The sequence below is a fragment of the Oncorhynchus mykiss genome, chromosome 8 (genome assembly GCF_013265735.2).
Source record: "Oncorhynchus mykiss isolate Arlee chromosome 8, USDA_OmykA_1.1, whole genome shotgun sequence".
Classification (NCBI taxonomy): Eukaryota; Metazoa; Chordata; class Actinopteri; order Salmoniformes; family Salmonidae; genus Oncorhynchus; species Oncorhynchus mykiss.
In genome coordinates, this window is record NC_048572.1 from 38,531,070 (window position 1) to 38,553,225 (window position 22,156).

The following is a 22,156-nucleotide window of genomic DNA, read 5'->3' on the forward strand; positions in this document are numbered from 1 at the left end:
CCCCAAATTTCTCTCTTCCTCTCTCACTCTCTCCCTCTCTGCTGTTGATAGATACCACCTAGGTCATTGCACGTCATTGATATTGATTTAGGTTCGATACCATCAGAGGGCAAAAGCTACTTTACAGAGGCCAGGTGTGTGTGTATGCTAACACGTGTTTATGCTTTTGTGTCTATTCTATGCTCCCATGTCCTTTAGTGAGAGCAAGTGTTTGGATGAGTCCTTTAAGTGTCCTCTCCCTAAGATCTCTACATTACATCTTTCTATGTCTATCCACTCTCTCGCTTCTTCTCTCACTCTCTTTCCTCTCCTCCGTGGGCTGTAGTTCCCAGGGTTTTAGTGGATGCGGATCAGATTCCCGTTGAAGTTCCTCAGCCCTCCGGTCCTCTATGATCCAGCCAGGGAATTACAGGCAGATGTGCCTCAGTACTTTAAACCACACAGTATGGCCTCCCGCTCCCTTTCATTTTCTCTCTTTTCTCACTCTTTGTCTCTCTTTCTCCATCTCGTATCTCTTTTTGTCTCTCTTCTCACTCTTTCTTTTTTCTGTCTTTCTTTCTATTTTCTGTCTTTCTCTCGCTCTTTCTCTGTGTTTTTGTTTCTCTATCAGCTATTTCAGTTTTGCTCTCTCTTTCTTAATTTCTCTTTTTCTCACCCAGTCTGAGGGTTAATAGCTCGACATCTTACCTCTGTAATGGCCCTAATCCCTCTTAGCTGTAGTAATGTTTAGTAACTTTTACCTCATATTCCTCTGTGTGACCGTGTGTGGATGTGTGTGTCCTTGCTTGCCCGTGTCTGTGTTTATTCCTCTGTGTGTGTGTTTTTATTTTCTTGTCACTTACAGACATGGTGTGCATCGAACTCCAGGGAATCAACAGTTGTTGAATTTGTCTCGCTCGCATGTTGGACTTGCTCATTTCCCGTTGGTTAATCGACTTGGACTTGCTTCTCAAAAACACACACAGCACAAATTCATTTCTGCATACATAGTGCCTCATCAGAAGTGCCGTTACAGGGTAAAAATGCATAGCAATATTTTTATTGGGTAAAGCACACTTCATAGTTTTCTTATGAATATTCTGCATTGTATCATCCTTATTTCTGTCTCCCATTGGTGGCCAATCTGTTTGTGAGATGCACACAATATGTCTGTCCTGCTGTTGACTCTTCCTTTGTATGTAGGCCTACCCACACAGAGGCAAATAGACTTAACGTATCTGTATGGTTGTAAAACCCCCAAACCTCCTCAAAGGCCGATTAACCCCCCAGCCCCTTCTATTCTCTTTTTCCTTCTCTCCATTCACGTGAGAGCCACATGTTTTCACCATCCCTGACTCAGACAGGTATAACGTTCTGCTAGTAAAGTGCTGCATTACTTGGCCACCTCTTTTCTTTCTCTCCCTTCTTTCTCTCTTTTCACAACACTCTCCATTTTCCACTTCCTCATCCCCCTCTCTCCCTTGGTTAGGGCATTTACTGTATCTTCCTAACTTTCTGTCCACTTGTCACCTCTGCTACCTCTGTCCCCCACTCTCTTTCTGTGCCAGTAGAGGCCTCAGGAAGTGGGTGGGTGCTGAGTTAGTTTAGCGAACGGAGCAGGGCCTGAAAAGAGGGAGAGGGAAGGGGAGGAGGTGTAGGAAGGGAGGATGCTGATTAAAATAATAAACTGCTGCTGGAAAGAGCCGAGCCACTGGCAGGAGTGAGGGAGAGAAAGAGACCCGGAGAGGAAGACAGGGATAAAAAAAAAGAAACGCTGAGGTAGAAAAATAGTTGGTACTCTACTCAAAGGTTCCTCAAAGCAGTGTGAAAGAGGACGAGAGAAGAGGAAGAACAACTGCTCCCATTACTACTCTGCAAGGAGATCTGCAGTGGACAGGAACTTCTCTGCAGAGCTCCATTACATAGAGACCAGCTTGCCAGACTCTCTCTCCAGGATCGTGATTCTGATCTGGGGCTTCAATCATTGGACACGTGGCCTGGGGCTCCAGAGGAGAAGGAGACATTCTTTCACTAACTGGCCCTGCCTTGGCTGTGAATAGAAGGGTGTGAGAGGGAGTCCAGGCTGGGGCAGGGGGCTAGTAGTAGGGCTAAGACTGCATGGCCCTGTCTCTCTCTGTGAGAGTGTGTCTGATGTGTGTTTGTGTTTCCTCCGCAGTGTGTTAGCATTATCTTAGTAAGAGAGGAATGAGAGGTCGGCAGACCGTGTGCCCCTTTGTGTTGCCTCCTGTCACCTGAGTGTGTTTGTGTGTGTGTGCAAGGATAGTGTGTTTTTTATCTGAGTAATTGAGAACAAACACTCGTCCCTACCACGGGTTGGAGTGTAAACCTCTTCCTTACTGACCGGAAAAGCAGTGGAGGAAGGGAGAGAAAAAGGGAAGGAATAAGAGGAAAAGTTTGAACATTTCTTCAGATTCTTAGTCTTTCCACCTCAGTCTACAAGCCTCTCTTGACAGCACTTGGATAGTTCCCTCCAGTCTCCAGACCTCTACCCTGACCCCTGGAATTCTATCCCAGCTCAAGGACTTCTTCCCCAGCCTACAGACCACCTCAGACAGCCTTTCACCTCCTACATCCTACCCAGCCTCAGCCCAGCTCTCAGGACATCTAACCCCAGGCTTGAGGCATGATAGCAGGATAGCTACGGCTCCCTTCTTAGCCTATGTTCCATTGAGGAGGATGCTTCTATCATCTAGCCGAGCAGGGCGAACACACACACTGACACACACACGGCGACTAGGGGTATGTGAAGTGTGTATGTCGCCGGGTTGGATAGCCCGACTTTGTGTTTTGAGCGCTAGATTTAATAGTATTTGTATTTTGAGAACTGTTTTTGACCATATTTGGAATGGATTTGATTGCGGTTCAAGTCCTGACCTTGACCCTGTTTTGAAAGCTGGGTTTGACCGTAACCACTGGAGGACTACCCTAACCCCAGCGACCCTTCTGTGCCTTTTGTCCTCTGTGACCTCAGAGACGATGTAGAAGTGAGGGGGAGGGGGAGGAGACTCATCCTAGAGCCGAAGATGATTGGCTTGAACTTCACCTTGCAAGAGCTCCTCAGGAAATTTGAAGAGGTAGATTTGAGATGTTTGACACCTATTTGAGCTCCTATTGGGACAAACTGATCGGAAAGGTTGTTTCTTTGTGATGCCATAGATGAAAGCCCAGCCTCATACTAATTCACTGTAGTCTCTGTAGTCAAACACTCCCCCTCTCTCTCTCCCTCCCTCTCTCCCCTCTGTCTGTGTACTATAAAGTGGGGCAATCTGAGTGAGTCTGAGGTTTATGAAGTACAAGGAGTTATTATTGAACTCATTAAAGCTTTTGTCAAGGTAGCAACATTATTTGAGTGCCCAGAGCGTGGAGGGGTACAGCTAGTCTGCAGCAGAACACATGGGGAGGCTGAGATTCCTTCAAGTGCTCTGGTCTCAGATGTCTGGAACGCTGTAGTGCTTCATTTTTTGTCTTGCTAGAGGTATGCCACTTCTGTCCAGTATTTGTTCACCAAAGCTGCTAGTTGATGTCCAACAGTTCTTTTAGTTTATTTTGTGTGTGTGTGCTTGTGTTCACATGTGTGTTTGTCAGTCAGCCATTCTGATAGGTACAGCTCTAATGCCTTGTTCCTCTTCAAACCAAAATAGGTGTAACATTAGGCCTCCTGGGGACAGTGTCCGCTGTCTGGGCTGCTCACAGCCAGCCAATCTCCCATTCGTTAATGGGTGTGTGACAGGGACACATCAATTATCCACTATCCTTATGCTCCTTCTGTTGCTTTGTGTCTGAAGAGCAAGAAAATACACGGCTTTGGTAGAGGATGTGTGTGTGCCCCAGCTATCATTTGGACATGTTTCATCTAATCCTAAACACAGTGGAGGTATTGTATCGTTTTTCAAGTAGCGGATCAGCCATGGAATGTCTAGAGGAGTGTGTGTGTGTGTGTGTGTGTGTGTGTGTGTGTGTGTGTGTGTGTGTGTGTGTGTGTGTGTGTGTGTGTGCTCACTGCTGAAATTGCAGCCACATGTGACACTCATCTACAGTGTCCTTGTAAGAATAAAGCTGGAAGGTGTGTGTTTATCCCACATGAGTACCTAAGCTTGGGTTGAGGAAACATGCTTTTCTCTCTCTTCATATTTTGTCCCTCTCTCAAAGTAGCCATTCATGGTGGCAGCACTCAATGACTAGACTATTTGATGCCACAAAGATGTTTGAGTATGCATGTGCACGTGTCACCTTTGCCACCACTCAATGAGAAGGCTATTTCATTGTGTGCGTGCGTGTGTGCGTGTGTGCGTGTGTGTGTGTGTGTGTGTGTGTGTGTGTGTGTGTGTGTGTGTGTGTGTGTGTGTGTGTGTGTGTAATCCAAGCATCACCTCGGAAGAAAATTGTTAGAGGAAAATCACTTTGGGAATGAGCTGGAACACATCCAACTGACTCACCGGCACAATGCCTCTCTCTTTCTCTCTCACTCTTTCTCACACTCACTCTGAATTATTTCTCGATATGACCTTTAGTCATTTGATTTGTGGTGGGGAGAAAATTTACTGTGATGGCGAGAGATTCATTGTAGGGCCATTCACCTCTATCCCTTGTGAAAATAACTGACTTCCTCCTTACACTAGGCTAGTTGAGAATAGTCTGCCGCTGTTCCAATGAATTTGTTTATTTTCTAACGGTTCCTGGAGAGCTACCCTCCTGTAGGTTTTCACTCCAACCCCAGTTGTAAATAACCTGATTCAGTTCATCAACCAGCTAATTGGTAGAGTATTAGTATTAGTATGGAAACCCACAATGCTTGGTTAGTGTGTGGAGGGGGTTTCGAATGAATTGGTTCTCTATTGGGAGGCAGAGGAGTTTGAAATGCATTTATTTTCCAAGAGTCCTGAGTAGGTAGAGTACATTTAAAAGATGTTTAAACTGCTCTGCCCTCTTTGCTTCTCTAGCTGTCCCTCCACACTCGCATGACCAGCTAGCACACTCATACGGCTCTCTCTCCATCATTCTCTCTCTCCTTCACCCCTCTCTATTCCCACCATTTTAAAGCTAATAGAAAATGACAAGCCAAGTATTTTGTTGGTTTGATTTTACTATTCAATTATATGTGTGAAGCTCTGTACTTTATGTAACACTGTAATAATAACACAGACTTGTTCAAACTCAAACCTCTCTCTGTTTCTCTGTAGGATATCCAGGCAGAGATCGATGCCCATAATGATATCTATAAGAGTGTGGACGGGAATAAGCCCAAGATGGTCAAGTCCCTGGGGACGTCTGAGGAGGCAGTGTTTCTGCAGCACCGACTGGACGATATGAACCAGCGCTGGAGCGACCTCAAGACCAAATCTGCCAACATACGGTCAGTCCCATAATACTAAACAACACATCTTTGCTAACATAATACGGTCATTACTGTAATATACTGATAACATATGGTCAGTACTGTGCAGACCTGGGTTGAAATACTATTTCTCAATTGCTTTTACATACATTTCGTAGTAAGTGTTCAGATGTTTTTGTTTTGTTGAAAAGACAAGTAGTGGAATATTGGAATATATTTGTAAATAGGGTATTTATAGGAAATTATAAAAATACGTATTTCAAATACTAGCAGTAGAAGTAGTTGATTCGGGCCACATTATTTTTAAATACTCCAATACACAGAAAATAAGTATTTAACACTAGAACCGCCATAGGGGGAAAATCTGCCCAAAAACAAACAAACGTCCCGCTCCTTCCCTGACTTTTCCTAAATATTTGTATTTTACATTGCTCAGTTGTCAGAATCTTTTAATCACAAACAGAAAAGTATTTAATGCCTGCTTAACAGTTTTCTCCACACCTATTCCTACCTTAACGGGCCAAGACAAATGTGCTGTAGGACGTTGGTAACCAGCCAGGCACTAATGTGTTTCTCTCCTCACTGAATGAATGATGTAAATGGTTGAATAGGCGAGAGAAACTGAAATTGTGCACGTTACAATTTCATTTGGGTGATTTTCCTTCACTCTGCGCTCCGACTCATCCCAAACCATCTCAATTTGGTTGAGGTCAGGTGATTGTGGAGGCCAGGTCATCTGATACAGCACTCCATCACTCTCCTTCTTGGTCAAATTGCCCTTACACAGCCTGGAGGTGTGTTGGGTCATTGTCCTGTTGAAAAACAAATGATGGTCCCACTAAGCCCAAAACAGATGGGATGGCGTATCGCTGCAGAATGCTGTGGTATCCATACTGGTTAAGTGTGCCTTGAATTCTAAATAAATCACAGAGTGTGTCACCAGCAAAGCACCCCCACACCAATACACCTCTTCCTCCATGCTTTACGGTGGGAACCATACATGCGGAGATCATCTGTTCACCCACACAAGGTCTCACAATGACACAGCGTTTGGAACCAAAAATCTCCAATTGGGACTCCAGACCAAAGGACAAATTTCCACTGGTCTAATGTTCATCACTCATGTTTCTTGGCCCAAGCAAGTCTCTTCTTCTTATTGGTGTTATTTACTAGTGGTTTCTTCGCAGCAATTTGACCATGAAGGCCTGATTCACACAGTCTCCTCCGAACAGTTGATGTTGAGATGTGTCTGTCACTTGAACTCTGTGAAGCAATTATTTGGGCTGCAATTTCTGAGGCTGGTAACTAATGAACTTATCCTCTGCAGCAGAGGTAACTCTGCGTCTTCCATTCCTGTGGTGGTTCCCATGAGAGCCAGTTTCATCATAGCGCTTGAAAGTTTTTGCGACTGCGCATGAAGAAATGTTCAAAGTTCTTGAAATTGTCCTTATTGTCTGACCTTCATTTGTTCATTTGTTAAAGTGATGATTGACTATTATATGGACTTGGTCTTTTACTAGGGCTATCTTCTGTATACCACCCCTACCTTGTCACAACACAACTGAAAAGCATTATGATGAAACTAAATTCCACAAATTACCTTTTAAGAAGGCACACATGTCAATTGAAATGCATTCCAGGTGACTACCTCATGAAGCTGGTTAAGAGAATGCCAAGAGTGTGCAAAGCTGTCATCAAGGCAAAGGGTGGCTATTTGAAGAATCTCACATATAAAATATATTTTGATTTGTTAAACACTTTTTTGGTTTTCATGTCTTCACTATCATGCTACAATGTAAAAAATAAAGAAAATTAAAGAAAAACCCTTGAATGAGTAGGTGTTCTAAACCATGTCATAACCATGCTGACTTGTTTGTTGATTAAAGCGTTCAATAAACTGTAATTGGAGCATGTATGCTTTATTTGCCTCTGTTGAGAGTTATAACCATTATGGTGTCACAGAACTCTTCAGGACCTGAACAGTGGAGGAGCGACCACAACCTTGGCATAAGTAAAAAGAGAGATGGAGAGAGTGGAAGATGTTCCGAGAGTGAAAGAGAGATGGAGGGAGAGAGTGAAGGTGGCAGGGGCAAGGTGGAGATGTTGATAGGAGCAAAGGTTGCGAAGGAGAAGAGAAGGTGTGATGAGTAAAGGAGAAAAGTAATATGTGAGGAACAGCGAAGGAAGGTTACAATGTACTGGAAAACAATAGATCAGGAGGTAGATGCAGAGTGAGGGTGAAATATGTTATGAGAGGAGAAGGTAGGAGCAGGTGAAGATCAACACTTCACAGCCTGATAGCCCCAACTACTACTACTAGGGGGCAAAAGAGACACAGATGGAGTGAAATAAGACAGAAGCACTGCAAAGTTCCATAAAGATAACAGCATATTCATAAGAGCACTAGAATTCCCTATAAACCATGTAACTCTGTGTATCTCCATAGGATGGAGGCAAGGCTGAGCTGTCAGCAGGTTGTGCGCGCGTGCGTGTGTGTGTGTGTGTGTGTGTGTGCTGTGTTCGTGCATGCACTGTGCCTGTGCATGCGAGCGCATGGGTGTGTGTGCTGCAATGTGTGTACTCTTTAGAGCACATTATGTCTTAATTACAGTACATAATAATAATGAGTAGCTGCTATGAAACGTTGCTGCTGTACATAATGGTCAGGCGCATTACAGTGAGCGGAGGATGTCAAAACAAAACATTTAAGAACACACACATTAAATAATAATACACATTATGCTGTATATCCATCCCACATACACTCCAGTATAAGTGGTTTTGGCTGCCCTCCAGAGAGAGTAGATTTCCCCTCTAATGCTCACTTGTCTCCAGGTCTTAATGCTTCAAGATGCTGGACAAGAGATATCCAGCAAACTTGCTACTTTGAAATGCGGCCAACTGTAATGGTTGATACACCAATCCACCCCAACCTCACCAGTCTAGCCATGGCCTAACCATGTAATTCTGTTGTAGTATCCACTAGGACTTGTATGGCTGGTTTCACCTTCTGCTTGTATGGAGACACGAACTTAGAGGCCTTGAGGTTTGTGTGTTGCCCTGAGAGTCACACCATGTAAAGACTTAAAAAATGGGACCCGGTGCTTCTCTACTTGCTCACTCAGCATTAAGGAGATAGATTGGGGGGACGGCCAGGCGATAGACTAGAGTCCTGTCCAGGGGGTATTCTTGTGCCTCAGGCTACAGAACCCAGGAGATAGGAGACTCCTGCTTCTCTGAGTCGTTCCGGCACACACTAGGCAATCTAAGACCTGTGCAACTTACTTTTTACATGGAGAGGGAACTGACCATGTCATAACATTCTTGTAACCATGTTTCGACCAGGTTATAACCGTATTGTGAACATATTTTACCTGGGTTGTAATTGTGTTTTAACCATATTTTAACCATGTTATGGCCATTTGTTTCCAGGGCTCACCTGGAGGCGAGTGCGGAGCGTTGGAGTCGTCTTCAGAGCCTGCTGGAGGAGCTGTGGAGGTGGATCTGTCTGAAGGAGAAGGAACTGGCCAAACAGATGCCCATAGGAGGAGATGTCCCCACCCTGCTGCAGCAGCACAACCACTGCAAGGTCAGTACCGTAACACAGCCACTGTACGGTCTGTACCGTAACACAACTTTTACACAGTCATTACCATGCCTGCTTCCAGGAATTGTGTACAGATCCTTGCGACATGGGGCTGTGCATCATCATGCTGAAACATGTGGTGATGGCGGCGGATGAATGGCACTACAATGGGCCTCAGGATCTCGTCACGGTATCTCTGTGCATTTAAATTGCCATCAATAAAATGAAATTGGGTTCGTTGTCCGTAGCTCATGCCTGCCCATACCATAACCCCACCGCCACCATGGGGCACTCTGTTCACAACGTTGACATCAGCAAACCGCTCGCCCACATGACGTACTGCCAAATTCTCGAAAATGACGTCTTATGGTAGAGAAATCAACATTCAAGTATCTGGCAGCAGCTCTGGTGAACATTCCTGAAGTCACTATGCCAATTGCACGCTCCCTCAAAACTTGAGACATCTGTAACATTGTGTTGTGTGACAAAACTGTACATTATAAAGTAGCCTTTTATTGTCCCAGCACAATGCTTCTTGATATGCCACACCTGTCAGAAGAATGATTATCTTGGCAAAGGAGAAAATCTCACTAACAGGGATGTAAGCAAATGAGAAAAGAAATGAGAGAAGAAATCTTTTCGTGCATATGGAACATTTCTGGGATCTTTTATTTCAGCTCATGAAACATGGGACCAACACTTTACATGTTGCTTTTTTATTTTGGTGTACTATACATACAGTAAATGTATGGGTATATGGAAATTGGAGGTCTGAATGGAGGCTTATGAAGATACAGGGAAATGTCCGGAAGGAAGGAAGGAAGGAAGGAAGGAAGGAAGGAAGGAAGGAAGGAAGGAAGGAAGGAAGGAAGGAAGGAAGGAAGGAAGGAAGGAAGGAAGGAAGGAAGGAAGGAAGGAAGCTAAGCCACTCCCATGAATAAAGAGGAAGATATAGGAGGGCTGGAGCAGAGTGGAAAGGAGAGGGAGAAAAGGATGATGAAAGACGGTCGGAGAAATCAAGGAGACAGAAAGAGCGATGGAGAAGAAGTGAGAGAGGAGTGCGAGAGAAGGATGATGTTAATGGAGAGACAGGCGTAGAAGCAGAGGAGGAGGTGGCGAGATTGAGATGAAGAGCTCAGGAGGGAGTAAAGAGACATTTTCTGAATCCCTCAAAGAGAACGACAGAACCGTTGCATTTTTATTGGGGCACATCAATCCGTACATCACAACATAATTTCTCCTCTGTTTTTATGAATACAGCTAGTTGTTTACAGTACATATAGATGAATGTAAACAAATGAAAGGGCGGAAAAGGAAGACATTTTGTTATTCCGGGGCGGGTGTTGCCCGACAGTGCTCTTTTCCTCCTCCAGATTGTGTCTGTGTTTTTGTCTGCTGATAATAGCTTTTATTAATCACACATTCAATTATCCAATAAAAGCCCTGTGTAAGCGTCTCACTGATTAAACTCATCAATCAGCTTTATTAAATTAACCGATTTTAGAGCGGGAGAGAGAGGCGTAGGGGGAGAGAGGGGGACGAGAAGAGAGCACTTGTGGCCTTTTTTTAATCACTCTCTACTTTTATCTCCCTGCAACAGTTGTCATTTTCTTCTCAGTGTGGGGACAAGCTACAACAATATGTTGTATGTAAGTATATAATTAAAACTGAGTGAAGTATATAATTAAAAGGAGTGATTAGGAGTGTGTGTCTGCTATTTACTGGCTTTGAAGGGGTTTAATTAACTCACTGTTTCTGGAGGCTTAAGTTTCGAGTGTTGTTGTCCTCATTTTGCTAATATTACTGTCAGTTGAGAGGCTAAACCAAGCTAACATTTTTACACAGCCTATGTTAAGCTATGGAAGCCAAAGTTGAAGCTAATATAATCTGTATAGTTACGCTAAGGTGGTTTAATCACACTGTCTGTGTGATTGATTAGCACCATTTGTACCTGGATGGGCAGGTTGTAAAGTAAAATGAAATTAAACTGCTGCGTTGCCACAACCTTATCTCTCGCAGAGGGAGAAAGAGAGAGCGAGAGAGAGAGAGAGAGAGAGAGAAAGAACCAGAGAGAGAGTGAAACAGAGAGAGACTTTCTGACTTTGAACTTCTGTGAATAATTACCTATCATTGATGACTTAACTTTTAATTTGTTTCTCCTTATTTAACTTTAGAAACTTCTAGTGTTGAGGGATTCCTATGTATCTGAATTGAGCCTGGTGAACTTTAAAGTCCTTTATTGTGTTGGTTGGCTTTCATTTTGTTTACTTAGCAAAGCCAAGTCTTGAATGTCATGTCTTACTGGGTTGTAGGGGAGCTTTCTGACTTTTGAGGGGCCAAGGCCAGAGGTAGAGAAGTACCCTTCGTTTGGATGAAACTGCCTTGAAGATGTCTATCTTATTTATTTTAGTGCCCAGAGCCTCTGTAGGAAGCAGTTTACATTGTAGGTGTGCTGTCCCTAACGCAGGTGATACCTTCAATCCAGCATGAACAACGTGATGAAAAACTACACTCAGTGGCCAGTATATTAGATACACCACCCCATTCACAAAGCTGGTTTGCTCCTTTTTAATTTTTTTTTAAAACTAGGCAAGTCAGTTAAGAACAAATTCTTATTTGCAATGACGGCCTACACCGGCCAAACCCGGATGCCGCTGGGCCAATTGTGCGCCAGCCTATGGGACTCCCAATCACAGCCGGTTGTCATACAGCCTGGATTTGAACCAGGGTGTCTGTAGTGACGCCTCTACCACTGAGATGCAGTGCCGTAGACTGCTGTCCCACGGGAGCTCATACAGACAGCAAGTCATGTGGCCATGGCTTGCTATGTAAAGCAGCCAGACAGGCATCAAGGCATTCAGTTAATGTTTGATTGAACATTAGAATGGACAGTTCTGTGGGGAAAACAGCTCGTTGATGAGAGGTAGAAGGAGAATGGCAAGAATCGTGCAAGCTAACAGGCGGGCCACAAACAAACAAAATAACAGCACAGTACAACAGTGGTGTGCAGAACGGCATCTCAGAAGGCACAACTCATCAGTCATTGTCACGAATTGGCTATTGCAGCAGACGACCAGACCAGGTTCCAATCCTATCAGCTATGTCTTCCAGAGTTAGCATGATTCTGCTTCAATTCACACTGACCGCCTTGAGGAGACGGGAAGTAAAAGGGAGGAGAGGCCGGATTCATGGAGGTCTGAAAATAGCCTTCTCTCCTCTCTACTGTGTTGTAATGCTATCATCTCCTCATCTGCACAGGGTAGGGGCCGATAAGACCGTCTTCTCTGCTGTTTTGTACACAACACACAGTCAAGGTCACGTCTCACAAGATACACTCCAGGCTTACAGTGCATTGAAAAAATGTCATCCTGAGGGATTTTTTGTCCCTGTAGCACCACTTATTCTGCTCTTAGTTGAAGAATAATGTTTTTTCTGAAGAGTCACAAATCTGTTAGTGTTAGTGCCAAAACCAATACTGCAACTACTGTATCAGAGAGGAGAAAAGTTAGCAGAAGACTGTGTCAACCTCTTTGCCTTTCATGCATCTTGTTTCCCTATTTTCTCCTCTTCAGACAGATCGGAATCTCTTATCTCATCACGGCAATTGAGGAAAGTTGTTTTACTTCCCCTTGAAAGGGGGTGCATCAGCTTGTGTTTTAATGGTTGTTTTCTACTTTGAGTGTTTTTCCTCAAGGCCCTGTCCATGAGTAGGCAAGACAAACACGTTTTCACGATTTCAGTAATATCATCAAAATAAAGAACTCATTCAGTAGTTTTTACCTGATTAAGTAGAATCTTGTAAAAAAATATGTTAAAACAATTATTTATATTCCTAAAACATAAGTTGAAACTGATGCTGTTGCTCAATCGATTTTGTGTAATTGTGATGACTTTAAACTTTTATAGCATCATCACCAATCTGAGGATTTACAAAAGTGTGTATTTCCTGTTATTATTGTGTGGTGAAAATGTTCCATCTGTGTAATGTAGTAGTATAGGGGACATTTGCATAATATAACATAATTCAATATTTCGTCAGGAAGATATTTGAAGACATGGCTATTTTTATACCCACTGCCAATACCAACACCCTTTCAATTTCCCTCTTTTCTTTTTATATAAAGGCAAATGAATCACCTCTGCCTCTCAATGTCCTTGTCTTCCCTTACATACCTTTATTTCCTCAACTCTGCCAAAGTAGAAATTAAATATATTATTATGAAGAAAATATATATTCTAAAATCTGATTTGACATGAAGCATACTCGAATATAACTGTTAATGTTTCCTTTTTTGTAAGTATTTCCATATGTCTGTTAATCTTGGTACTACCCATCCCGGATCCGGGAGCATTGTCATCAACTGACACTAATTAGCATAACACAACGGACATAAATATTACTAGAAAATATTCCTATTCATGAAATCACAAGTTAAATATATTGAAACACAGCTTAGTTTTTGTTAATCACCCTGTCATCTCAGATTTTTTAAACATGCTTCACAGCAAAAGCAAGACAAGCATTTGTGTAAGTTTATCGATAGCCTAGCATAGCATTATGCCTAGCTAGCAGCATGCAACCTGGTCACAAAAATCAGAAAAGCAATCAAATTAAATCGCTTACCTTTGATGGGCTTCGGATGTCTTCACTCACGAGACTCCCAGTTAGACAGCAAATGTTACTTTTTTCCAAAAATATTATTTTTGTAGCCGATATAGCTCCGTTTGTTCTTCACGTTTGGCTGAGAAATTGACCGGAAATTGCGATCACGACAACAGCGAAAAGTATTCCAAATTACAAAGTACTCCATAATATAAACAGAAACATGGCAAACGTTGTTTATAATCAATCCTCATGGTGTTTTTCAAATATCAATTCGATAATATATCAACCGGGACAGATGGCTTTTTAGTAGGAAAGAGAGAAACAATTTGTCCTTTACGCACAAAATACTTCAGCTGACCACTGACGCAATGTTGACGTTCAAGCTCATTTTTCAAAATAAAAGCCTGAAACGATGTATTGTGACACTAGACACATTAGGGAAGCCATAGAAAAAGGAATCTGGTTGATATCTCATTCACTGCTCAATAGGGACGCATAGGAACGCAGAGGTTTCTAAATAAGAGTCACTTCTTGATTGGATTTTTCTCAGGCTTTCGCCTGCAATATCAGTTCTGTTATACTCACAGACAATATTTTTACAGTTTTAGAAACTTTAGAGTGTTTTCTATCCTATGCTGTCAATTATATGCATATTCTAGGATCTTGTCCTGACAAAATAGCCCATTTACTTAGGGAACGTTATTTTTCCAAAAATGAAAATAGTGCCCCCTATATTCAAGAGGTGTTAAGAAATGTATCCTACTACAACACTCAACCCAGCATGCTGTCATAATCTCTTCAACGCTACTCTCTCTTCCTCATCTCGTCCTGTCTGATTAAACCATAAGCCTTTATAAAATCAGCAAGGCTCACAATTGTCACACAGTGATCTGTTTCACCTTTCTTTGTGATTGTCTCCACCCCCCTCCAGGTGTCGCCCATCTTCCCCATTATCCCCTGTGTATTTATATCTGTGTTCTCTGTTTGTCTGTTGCCAGTTACTTTTGTTTCGTCGAGCCTACCAGCGTTTTTCACCCTGCTCCTTTCTCTCGATTGTGCCTGTTTCCTGGTTTTCCCGGTGTTGACCGTTCTGCCTGCCCTGACCCTGAGCCTGCCTGCCGTTCTGTACCTTTGCCCCACCTATCTGAATTACCGACATCTGCCTGCCCTGGACCTGTCTTTTGCCTGCCCCTGATCGATTAATAAACTGTTGTTACTTTGACATTGTCTGCACCTGGGTCTTCCCTGAAATATAATGACAACATAATTTAGTTCCTCTTTATTTCTCTCTGACATCGTCCTCTCACAAAGCAATCACACAGCCCGTTAGGCATCAGAGGCCCCCTGGGGTTCCGGCTGCTATATCAAAACATGAATAATTACTCTGGTACATGTAGTCCTGCTTTCCCCTTCTTCCTCTCGTCCCTTGTAGTGGATGTTTTGGCACACATGTTAGTTTGGCTCCCGAGTGGCGCAGCGGTATAAGGCATCTCAGTGCAAGATGCGTCACTACAGTCCCTGGTTCAAATCCAGGCTGTGTCCCATCAGGCCGTGATTGGGATTCCTGTAGGGCTTCATCGGGGTTTGGCTGGGGTAGGCCGTCATTGTAAATAAGAATGACTTGCCTAGTTAAATAAATAATTGTTATTTAGAGAGTGACCGCTACTCATTTAGAGAGTGACCGCTAGTCCACACCGGACTAACCTGTGTGTGTGTACGAAGGGAGGATGTGGGGGAGAAAGAGAGAGGATAGTGGAAAGGATGGTAGAGTGACTTTGAGTTAGTGAAATAGGACACAAAAAGATAGAGTGTGTGTGTGAGAAAGAGGGTAAGAGAGGGAGTGTATGACAGAGAGAATGTGTGGGTGATAATTTGGTATTAGTGAGTCCTCTGATGAAGCCTGCAGGCTGCTGTGTTGTGAGCAGTGCTGTGTGAACGTCTCTCGCTTTATTCTAAATCGCTCATTTAATTTAACTATGACCTCAGGGAAATCTCATTTGACCCGCCTTTCCGTCCTTCAATCGCTGCTCCTGCTCTTCCTCTTTCTCTCTCTTTCTTCTCGATCTCTTGTTGTCTCTTTCGATGAGAGAAGGTTAGATAGGGAGCACATTCTGAATTGCTGCCATCACCTGAATAGATGTTGAGATTATTGTTTACAGTGCTGGGATGAGGAGAGACCCCATCTCAGTATAGTCTGCGTGTGTGTGCGCGTGCTTACGTTCGTGCGTGTGTATGAGTATGTGTGCGTCTAGACGCCCGTTCCTTTGAATGGAAAATGTCTTGTTGTCGAATGTAAGGTGGGGTTGAATAAAGTGACATTTTAGTTTTTTACTTGTTTGATATGGAGATGGTAGTTTTGTAGTGGATAGGCTGCCATAGGAATCTGAACAGTGGGGAAAATAGGGTTCACATAGAGTTCACAACGTTGATGATACTGGGAGATGAAAACTATGATTCCAATATAGGCACTTCCACTGAGGCACTTGGACATTTAGAGATAAAGACGGTCCTTGCAGAATCTATCATTTTGATGAAAACGACATTATTATTGCTTGAGTTCACTAATGTGCAGTTGTGTGTGTTCATAGATGCCAGACAAATTGACCAAGAAAATAAATATACAAATTAATTTATCTTTTCTCTCTCTTTCGTCACTCAGTGACTTTCGAAGTGGCACAATCATAGGATGGCACCTTTCCAACAAGTCAGTTTGTCAAATTCCTGCCCTGCTAGAGCTGCCCCTGTCAACTGTAAGTGCTATTAATTGTGAAGTCTAAACGTCCAGGAGCAACAACGGCTCAGCTGCGAAGTGGTAGGCCACACAAGCTCACAGAATGGGACCGTCGAGTGCTGAAGCGTGTAAAATCTTCTCACTATCAAGTTCCTAACTGCCTCTGGAAGCAACGTCAGTACAATAACTGTTCGTCGGGAGCTTCATGAAATGGGTTTCCAAGCGTTGGCTGGAGGCGTGTAAACCTCGCTGCCATTGGACTGGAAACATGTTCTCTGGAGTGCTGAAACATGCTTCAACATCCTGCAGTCTGACGGACGAATCTGAGATGCCAGGAGAACTCTACCTGCCCGGAGGAATAGTCCCAACTGTAAAGTTTGGTGGAGGAGGAATAATAGCCTGGGGTTTTTCATGTTTTGTGCTTGGCCTCTTAGTTCCAGTGAAGGGAAATCTTAACGCTACAGCATACAATGACATTCTAGACAATTCTGTGCTTCCTACTTTGTGGCAATATTTTGGAGAAGGCCCTTTCCTGTTTCAGCATGACAATGCCCCTATGCACGAAGCGAGGTGCATACAGATATCATTTGTCGAGATTGATGTGGAAGAACTTGACTAGCCTGCACAGAGTCCTGACCTCAACCACTCAAACACCTTTGGGATGAATTTGGAACGCCAACTGCGAGCCAGGCCTAATCGGTCAACTTCAGTGCCCGACCTCACTAATTCTCTTGTGGCTGAATGGAAGCAAGTCCCCACAGCAACGTTCCAGCAGTGGAAAGCCTTCCCAGAAGAGTGGAGGTTGTTATAGCAGCAAAGGGGAACCAACTCCATGTTAATACCCATGATTTTGAAATGAGATGTTTGACGAGCAGGTGTCCACATACCTTTGGTCGTGTAGTGTATCTCAACGGCAAAAGCATCTGAGTGAACAAAACAGCACCCCTCTGTCTCAGGATGTGTAGCGTATCTATCTGATGCTGTCTGGTCAGAAAGAGTATGACATTGTTTCCGCATGTAGCATTGAATGCCAAGGAAGCCAGTGAGCATTTGGCCTCCCTTGATAGAAAAACATTATAGAATATTAGACAACCTGAACTGAGTGAGCTGAGCTGTGAATGGTCCTGGCGCAACAAAGAAAAGTGTCAAAGGAAGCCAGTTTGGATTTGGCTTCAGACCAATTACATCAGAAGCCAAACATCATTGACAGGAAAAAAAATGGAATTGTTGCATCTCGTTGTGTCAATGTCCTCTGGTGGCAAGCTAGTAAGTTAAAATCGCCCCTTTCCTAAATTAGCCATGACTGGAGATTTGGACTAGTGGTTTTACTTAATTTGCAGTGCTCGCCAATGATTACAATGGCGATTCTGATCCAACCATTAATTCATACATTGTGCCCCTGGCCTGAGAGGATGGAAGTTAAATTCGTAACTTGATGTAGTATGCAAATGTTTACTTGCTGGCCTGGCACATCGTTGCCCATGAGGTGAGTCTAGCGAACAAACATTTTAACCTGGTAGCCTAGGACAACAAAAACTAAAAGCATGTGCTGTATGACAGAGTCATAGACTGTTTAGGCAACATGAAAGAGGAGGATGGCATTGGCGTTTCTCTACGAGTAGGGTGAATCAACATGTTTTTCCTACTTGTGCGCACACACAGAGAAATCAGTACCATGGACAGCCACATCATATCTAGATTATGTTTATTGGACTAAATCATTTTTGGTTTCTTTTAGTTTTCACCTTTTTAGACTAAGCATAGGTGATTAGATGATGTTGAAGTAGAAATGGTGCTGGAATAGTGGAGGCAGCTCCTGTTTTCTTTGCATCTTGCGGTAACTCTACGTGGTTCTAAATCATTAGTTGTTTAGTAGTCCGAAAATGTCAGAAACATTACCTTGCTTGACCATGATGTAGGTCATGTAACTGTTTGTTACATGCAATATGTTTTTGGGACTTTTGTTACGTGCAATATGCATATGGACTGACAGGTTACAGAGAGAACAACACAATTATCACAACACATACTGTGGGTTGTAATATTTTGGGGGGACTTGGCTTCCCCAGTGATTTGACCCACGCGCCGTTACAAACACTGTTTGATATCAGGCAAAATTTTCGAACTGACATGAAAGAGCTCAGTTAGGAGTAATACATTTTGAGTAAAACATTCAGGTTAAAAGGACAGTATCAATTGACCAGTGTGTGTTTCTCCCCAGGTGTTGCGGTCGGAGCTGAAGGACCGCGAGCATGTTGTGGCCAATACACTGGACCAGGCACACACATTCCTGGCTGACCAGTCCATCGAGCCCAAAACAGGTGAGTCTCCTGTCACTGACTTGCCTGAATACGCCGTCACTTAGTCTTACGTTATAATTTAATTGAACTCCTTTATAAAACCTACTATGTGCCATAACCTACGTAACGGATGTCTGTATTGGTCAGTTTATGTTGACCATTCCGTTTAACCTGCATACATAGTGGCCCTCCAAAACCAAGATCTGGTGAAACCCAGTATCAGGGTGGGTGAGAATATCCTTGAAAAGTACCTCAGAAGTTGCCCAATCCACTTGATGTTTATGTGGTGTGTGCTATGAGGCTCAGAACACACCCAAACACTAAATACGCACCAGAACTCATTAGTAATTCTGTATCTAAAGGCTGCTGGGCCTAAGAGGATGAAACAGTGAAGTCATCGCTGTGTCAGCACATTTCCTCTTTAATAGAATCGTGCTGTTAAATAATGTAGCAGGCCCCTGAGACAATCTGGAAGGGTGTGGCCAGAACTCCGAGCAGGCAGAGATCTGGCCCTTCTGTGTGATCTTTGATGTAATTATCAAAGGGGCCTTTGGTCTAATCGGTGGTTAAGAACTGATCTAAGGGCTGTGACGGGTAGGATGATTTCTTTGCGTGGTATATCAGAGGGTAGGTGTAATCTGAAACCAGCCCTGCAATGACCTCGGATACTTTCGAAAGGGGTGTTTGACTGTAAAGGGTATATCTGATCTCAATCTGATCTAAAACCTGTGATTGGATGCTTTCACAGGAGGGACAAGGGGCTTCACAGGGTAAAACTGAGACCAGTGCCAGCACGGACACCTCTGTCTACTCTAGTCTAACTGAACCCATTGGGTGAGAACACCTTAGTCTTCAGATCCTCTTCAACCCAATCAAAGCTCCCAGACTTTCCCTGGCCATTGTTCCCTGGCCTTCTTATTTTCAAAACAGACAGCTCCCACGCTGGTCCTGTCTGGGGTGTGTGGCAGACTAACCCCACACTGGTCCTGTCTGTGGTGTGTGGCATCTATGGCTGACGAACAGACTAACAGACAGACCATTGATGTGTGCTTGGCTGGCAGACTAACAGACAGACAGACCCTTGATGTGTGCTTGGCTGGCTGACTAACAGACTAAAAGACAGACAGACCCTTGATGTGTGCTTGGCTGGCAGACTAACAGACAGACAGACAGATAAATCCTTGATGTGTGCTTGGCTGGCAGATTAACAGACAGACAGACCCTTGATGTGTGCTTGGCTGGCTGACTAACAGACTAACAGACATACAGACCATTGATGTGTGCTTGGCTGGCAGACTAACAGACTAACAGACAGACAGACCCTTGATGTGTGCTTAGGGTGTTTATGATCTAGATTTCAGGTCTGCAGACAAGATGGTTGACTGTGGACATTGGTCATGCTCTTTTCTCTTTGGCTCATAAGTCTCTCCAAGTTCAAATGCTTGCTTTTATTGTACAACCAACTTTCCCCTTTGAGGTTGTTAAAGTCTTTGTCCTTGCTCCCTTTCTCCCGCCTCTCCCCCCCCCCTCTCTCTCTCTCTCTTCCCCCTCCCTCTCTCTCTCTCTCTCTCTCCCTCCCTCCCTCTCTACCCTTGTCACAGACCTGACTCCAGAGGAGAAGGCGCAGGGTGTGACCAGGGCCATCAGGAAGCAGACAGCGGAGGTGCAGGAGCATTGGGAGCGTCTGCAGGACCACGCTGGTGGATGGCAGAGTCAGGTAGAAAGGGCATTTGAGAGGCTACAAGAGCTCCAGAGCAACATGAACGAGCTGGACCTGCGGCTAGCCAGGGCAGAAGAGACCAAGGCTGGCTGGCAGCCTGTAGGAGACCTGCTCATAGACTCACTGCAGGAACACATAGAGAAGACCACGGTGAGGGGAGTCACTGGGGTGTTACTGATTTATTAAGGGGGAAAGAGAGAGAGGGACGTTGTTTTTTTTACGTCCACTACAAAACATTTAGGGCCAAGTGTAGGTAGTGATTAACTTGTACATAAATCAGTGTAAAAAAAATGAATTACCTAGGTCAACATCTAATCACCATTGGTACAGGTATCACCCCTGCACCATAACAGTATGTTATAAATACATCTGCCCACATCAAAACACTGACCTGTGGGTGTGCATCCTGTGTATGTTCCAGGCTTTCAAGGAGGAGATGGCCCCTCTGAGGCAGGACGTGAACGTGGTGAATGAGCTGTCTGGTGAACTGGCTCCTCTGGATGTGCAGCTGTCCTCCACCTCCTCCAGGCAACTGGATGACCTCAACATGCACTGGAAACTACTACAGGTGGGCTATGGGTGTCCCACCTAAAACCTTCCCCCTTTTACAGGTGGGCAACGGGTCTCATGCCTAAAACCATCTCCCTTTTATGTGTCATACTTAAGAAGAGGTGTCACAGCTACAAACCTCCTCCCTTTTAGGAGTTGTCATACTTGGGAGTACGTGTCACTGCTAAATGACTAAAAGGTCAAATGTAAAACCCTCCTCCTTTTACGAGCTATCATATTCTTGACTTTTCTACTTTCTACTCTTTTTTTCTCACCCACCTTATTCAGATCTCGACCTGTCTGTACGCTCATGTTTATTCTGTCAACGTCATATTAGCCCTCTTGCTGTCTTTGTAGTCAAGTACTTCTGTCCATCTCTTTCCACCTGTTTGTGTCATTTTGTTGTTGCTTTCACTCATTATTCCTGCCGTCTCTCTCTCTCTGTCAGCCTGCTGTACTTTAGCTCAGACACAGAGAGGGGTGAGGAGAGGTGGCCTTCCCCTTGTCTACCTCTACAGGTTACTGAGTTCTATGTTGTGGACTTCTGTCACTATAGATAAATAACACTTTTTGACACAGCGGACTAGTGTCCTGGTCCAGCCTGCTGATGGCCGGGATCAGAGCTTTACTCATGCACCCCTCAGGCTCATTTGTCACTATGCTGTTTAGATTGATGTGTGTGCGTGTGCCTGTGCGCGCGTGTGTGTGTGACAAAGAGGAAAAAAAGAGACATCAAGAGAGAGATCTTAGATTCCGTCCCTTTCCTTCTCCATGCCCCCCCCCCCCCCCCCACCCCTGGTATTGCCATGCTGGAGTTGATGATGACCACTGAGATAGGACTCCGTGCCACTTTGGTCTGATCAAACAGAAGGGCAAACGGCAGAGCAGGACTCAGTCACCAGGCACCCCATAGAGATTCACTGGGGCTGGATGAAAGTGTGGAAGACACATTTTGTCTGCCTCCTGGTTCCCTGTGTAGAGACAGCCTTATATCCTCACTCTAGGGAGGATGACTGAGTCACTGCACACAGTAAGGACACTCAGCAATGCACACACATGCACGCACACACACACACACTCAGCTGGACCGGTCAATATAGTGCTGGCGGGATACAGGTGTGTTTGTGTGTGTCTAACTCTCTCTGCTTTCTGGTGTGCAGGTGGCCATTGAAGAGAGACTACAGGTCCTTCAGGAAGCCCACAGAGACTTTGGCCCTTCCTCCCAGCACTTCCTATCCAGTGAGTAGCCAAATCAAAGTATATTAGTAACATACACACTTTTTAGCAAATGTTATGTAGCAAAATGTGTGTGTTCATAGTTCCAACAGT

The 22,156-nt window shown here is 44.1% G+C and overlaps 1 protein-coding gene across 9 annotated transcripts in view; it reads left to right on the plus strand.

Moving 5' to 3' along the window:
- Positions 1–22,156, plus strand: part of LOC110530912 (utrophin) — a 169,406-nt gene that overhangs the window by 58,877 nt on the left and 88,373 nt on the right. For 7 of the 9 annotated variants that reach the window (XM_036985449.1, XM_036985443.1, XM_036985441.1 and 4 more), the window contains exons 2-7: positions 5,181–5,353; positions 8,768–8,924; positions 18,480–18,579; positions 20,160–20,428; positions 20,700–20,846; positions 21,988–22,066. In XM_036985449.1, coding sequence (XP_036841344.1) covers positions 5,181–5,353; positions 8,768–8,924; positions 18,480–18,579; positions 20,160–20,428; positions 20,700–20,846; positions 21,988–22,066 — 925 coding nt within the window. Of the gene's footprint in view, positions 1–1,700; positions 3,075–5,180; positions 5,354–8,767; positions 8,925–18,479; positions 18,580–20,159; positions 20,429–20,699; positions 20,847–21,987; positions 22,067–22,156 lie in introns of those variants that run through there. The other 2 variants (XM_036985445.1, XM_036985446.1) reach the window with 2 other exon arrangements.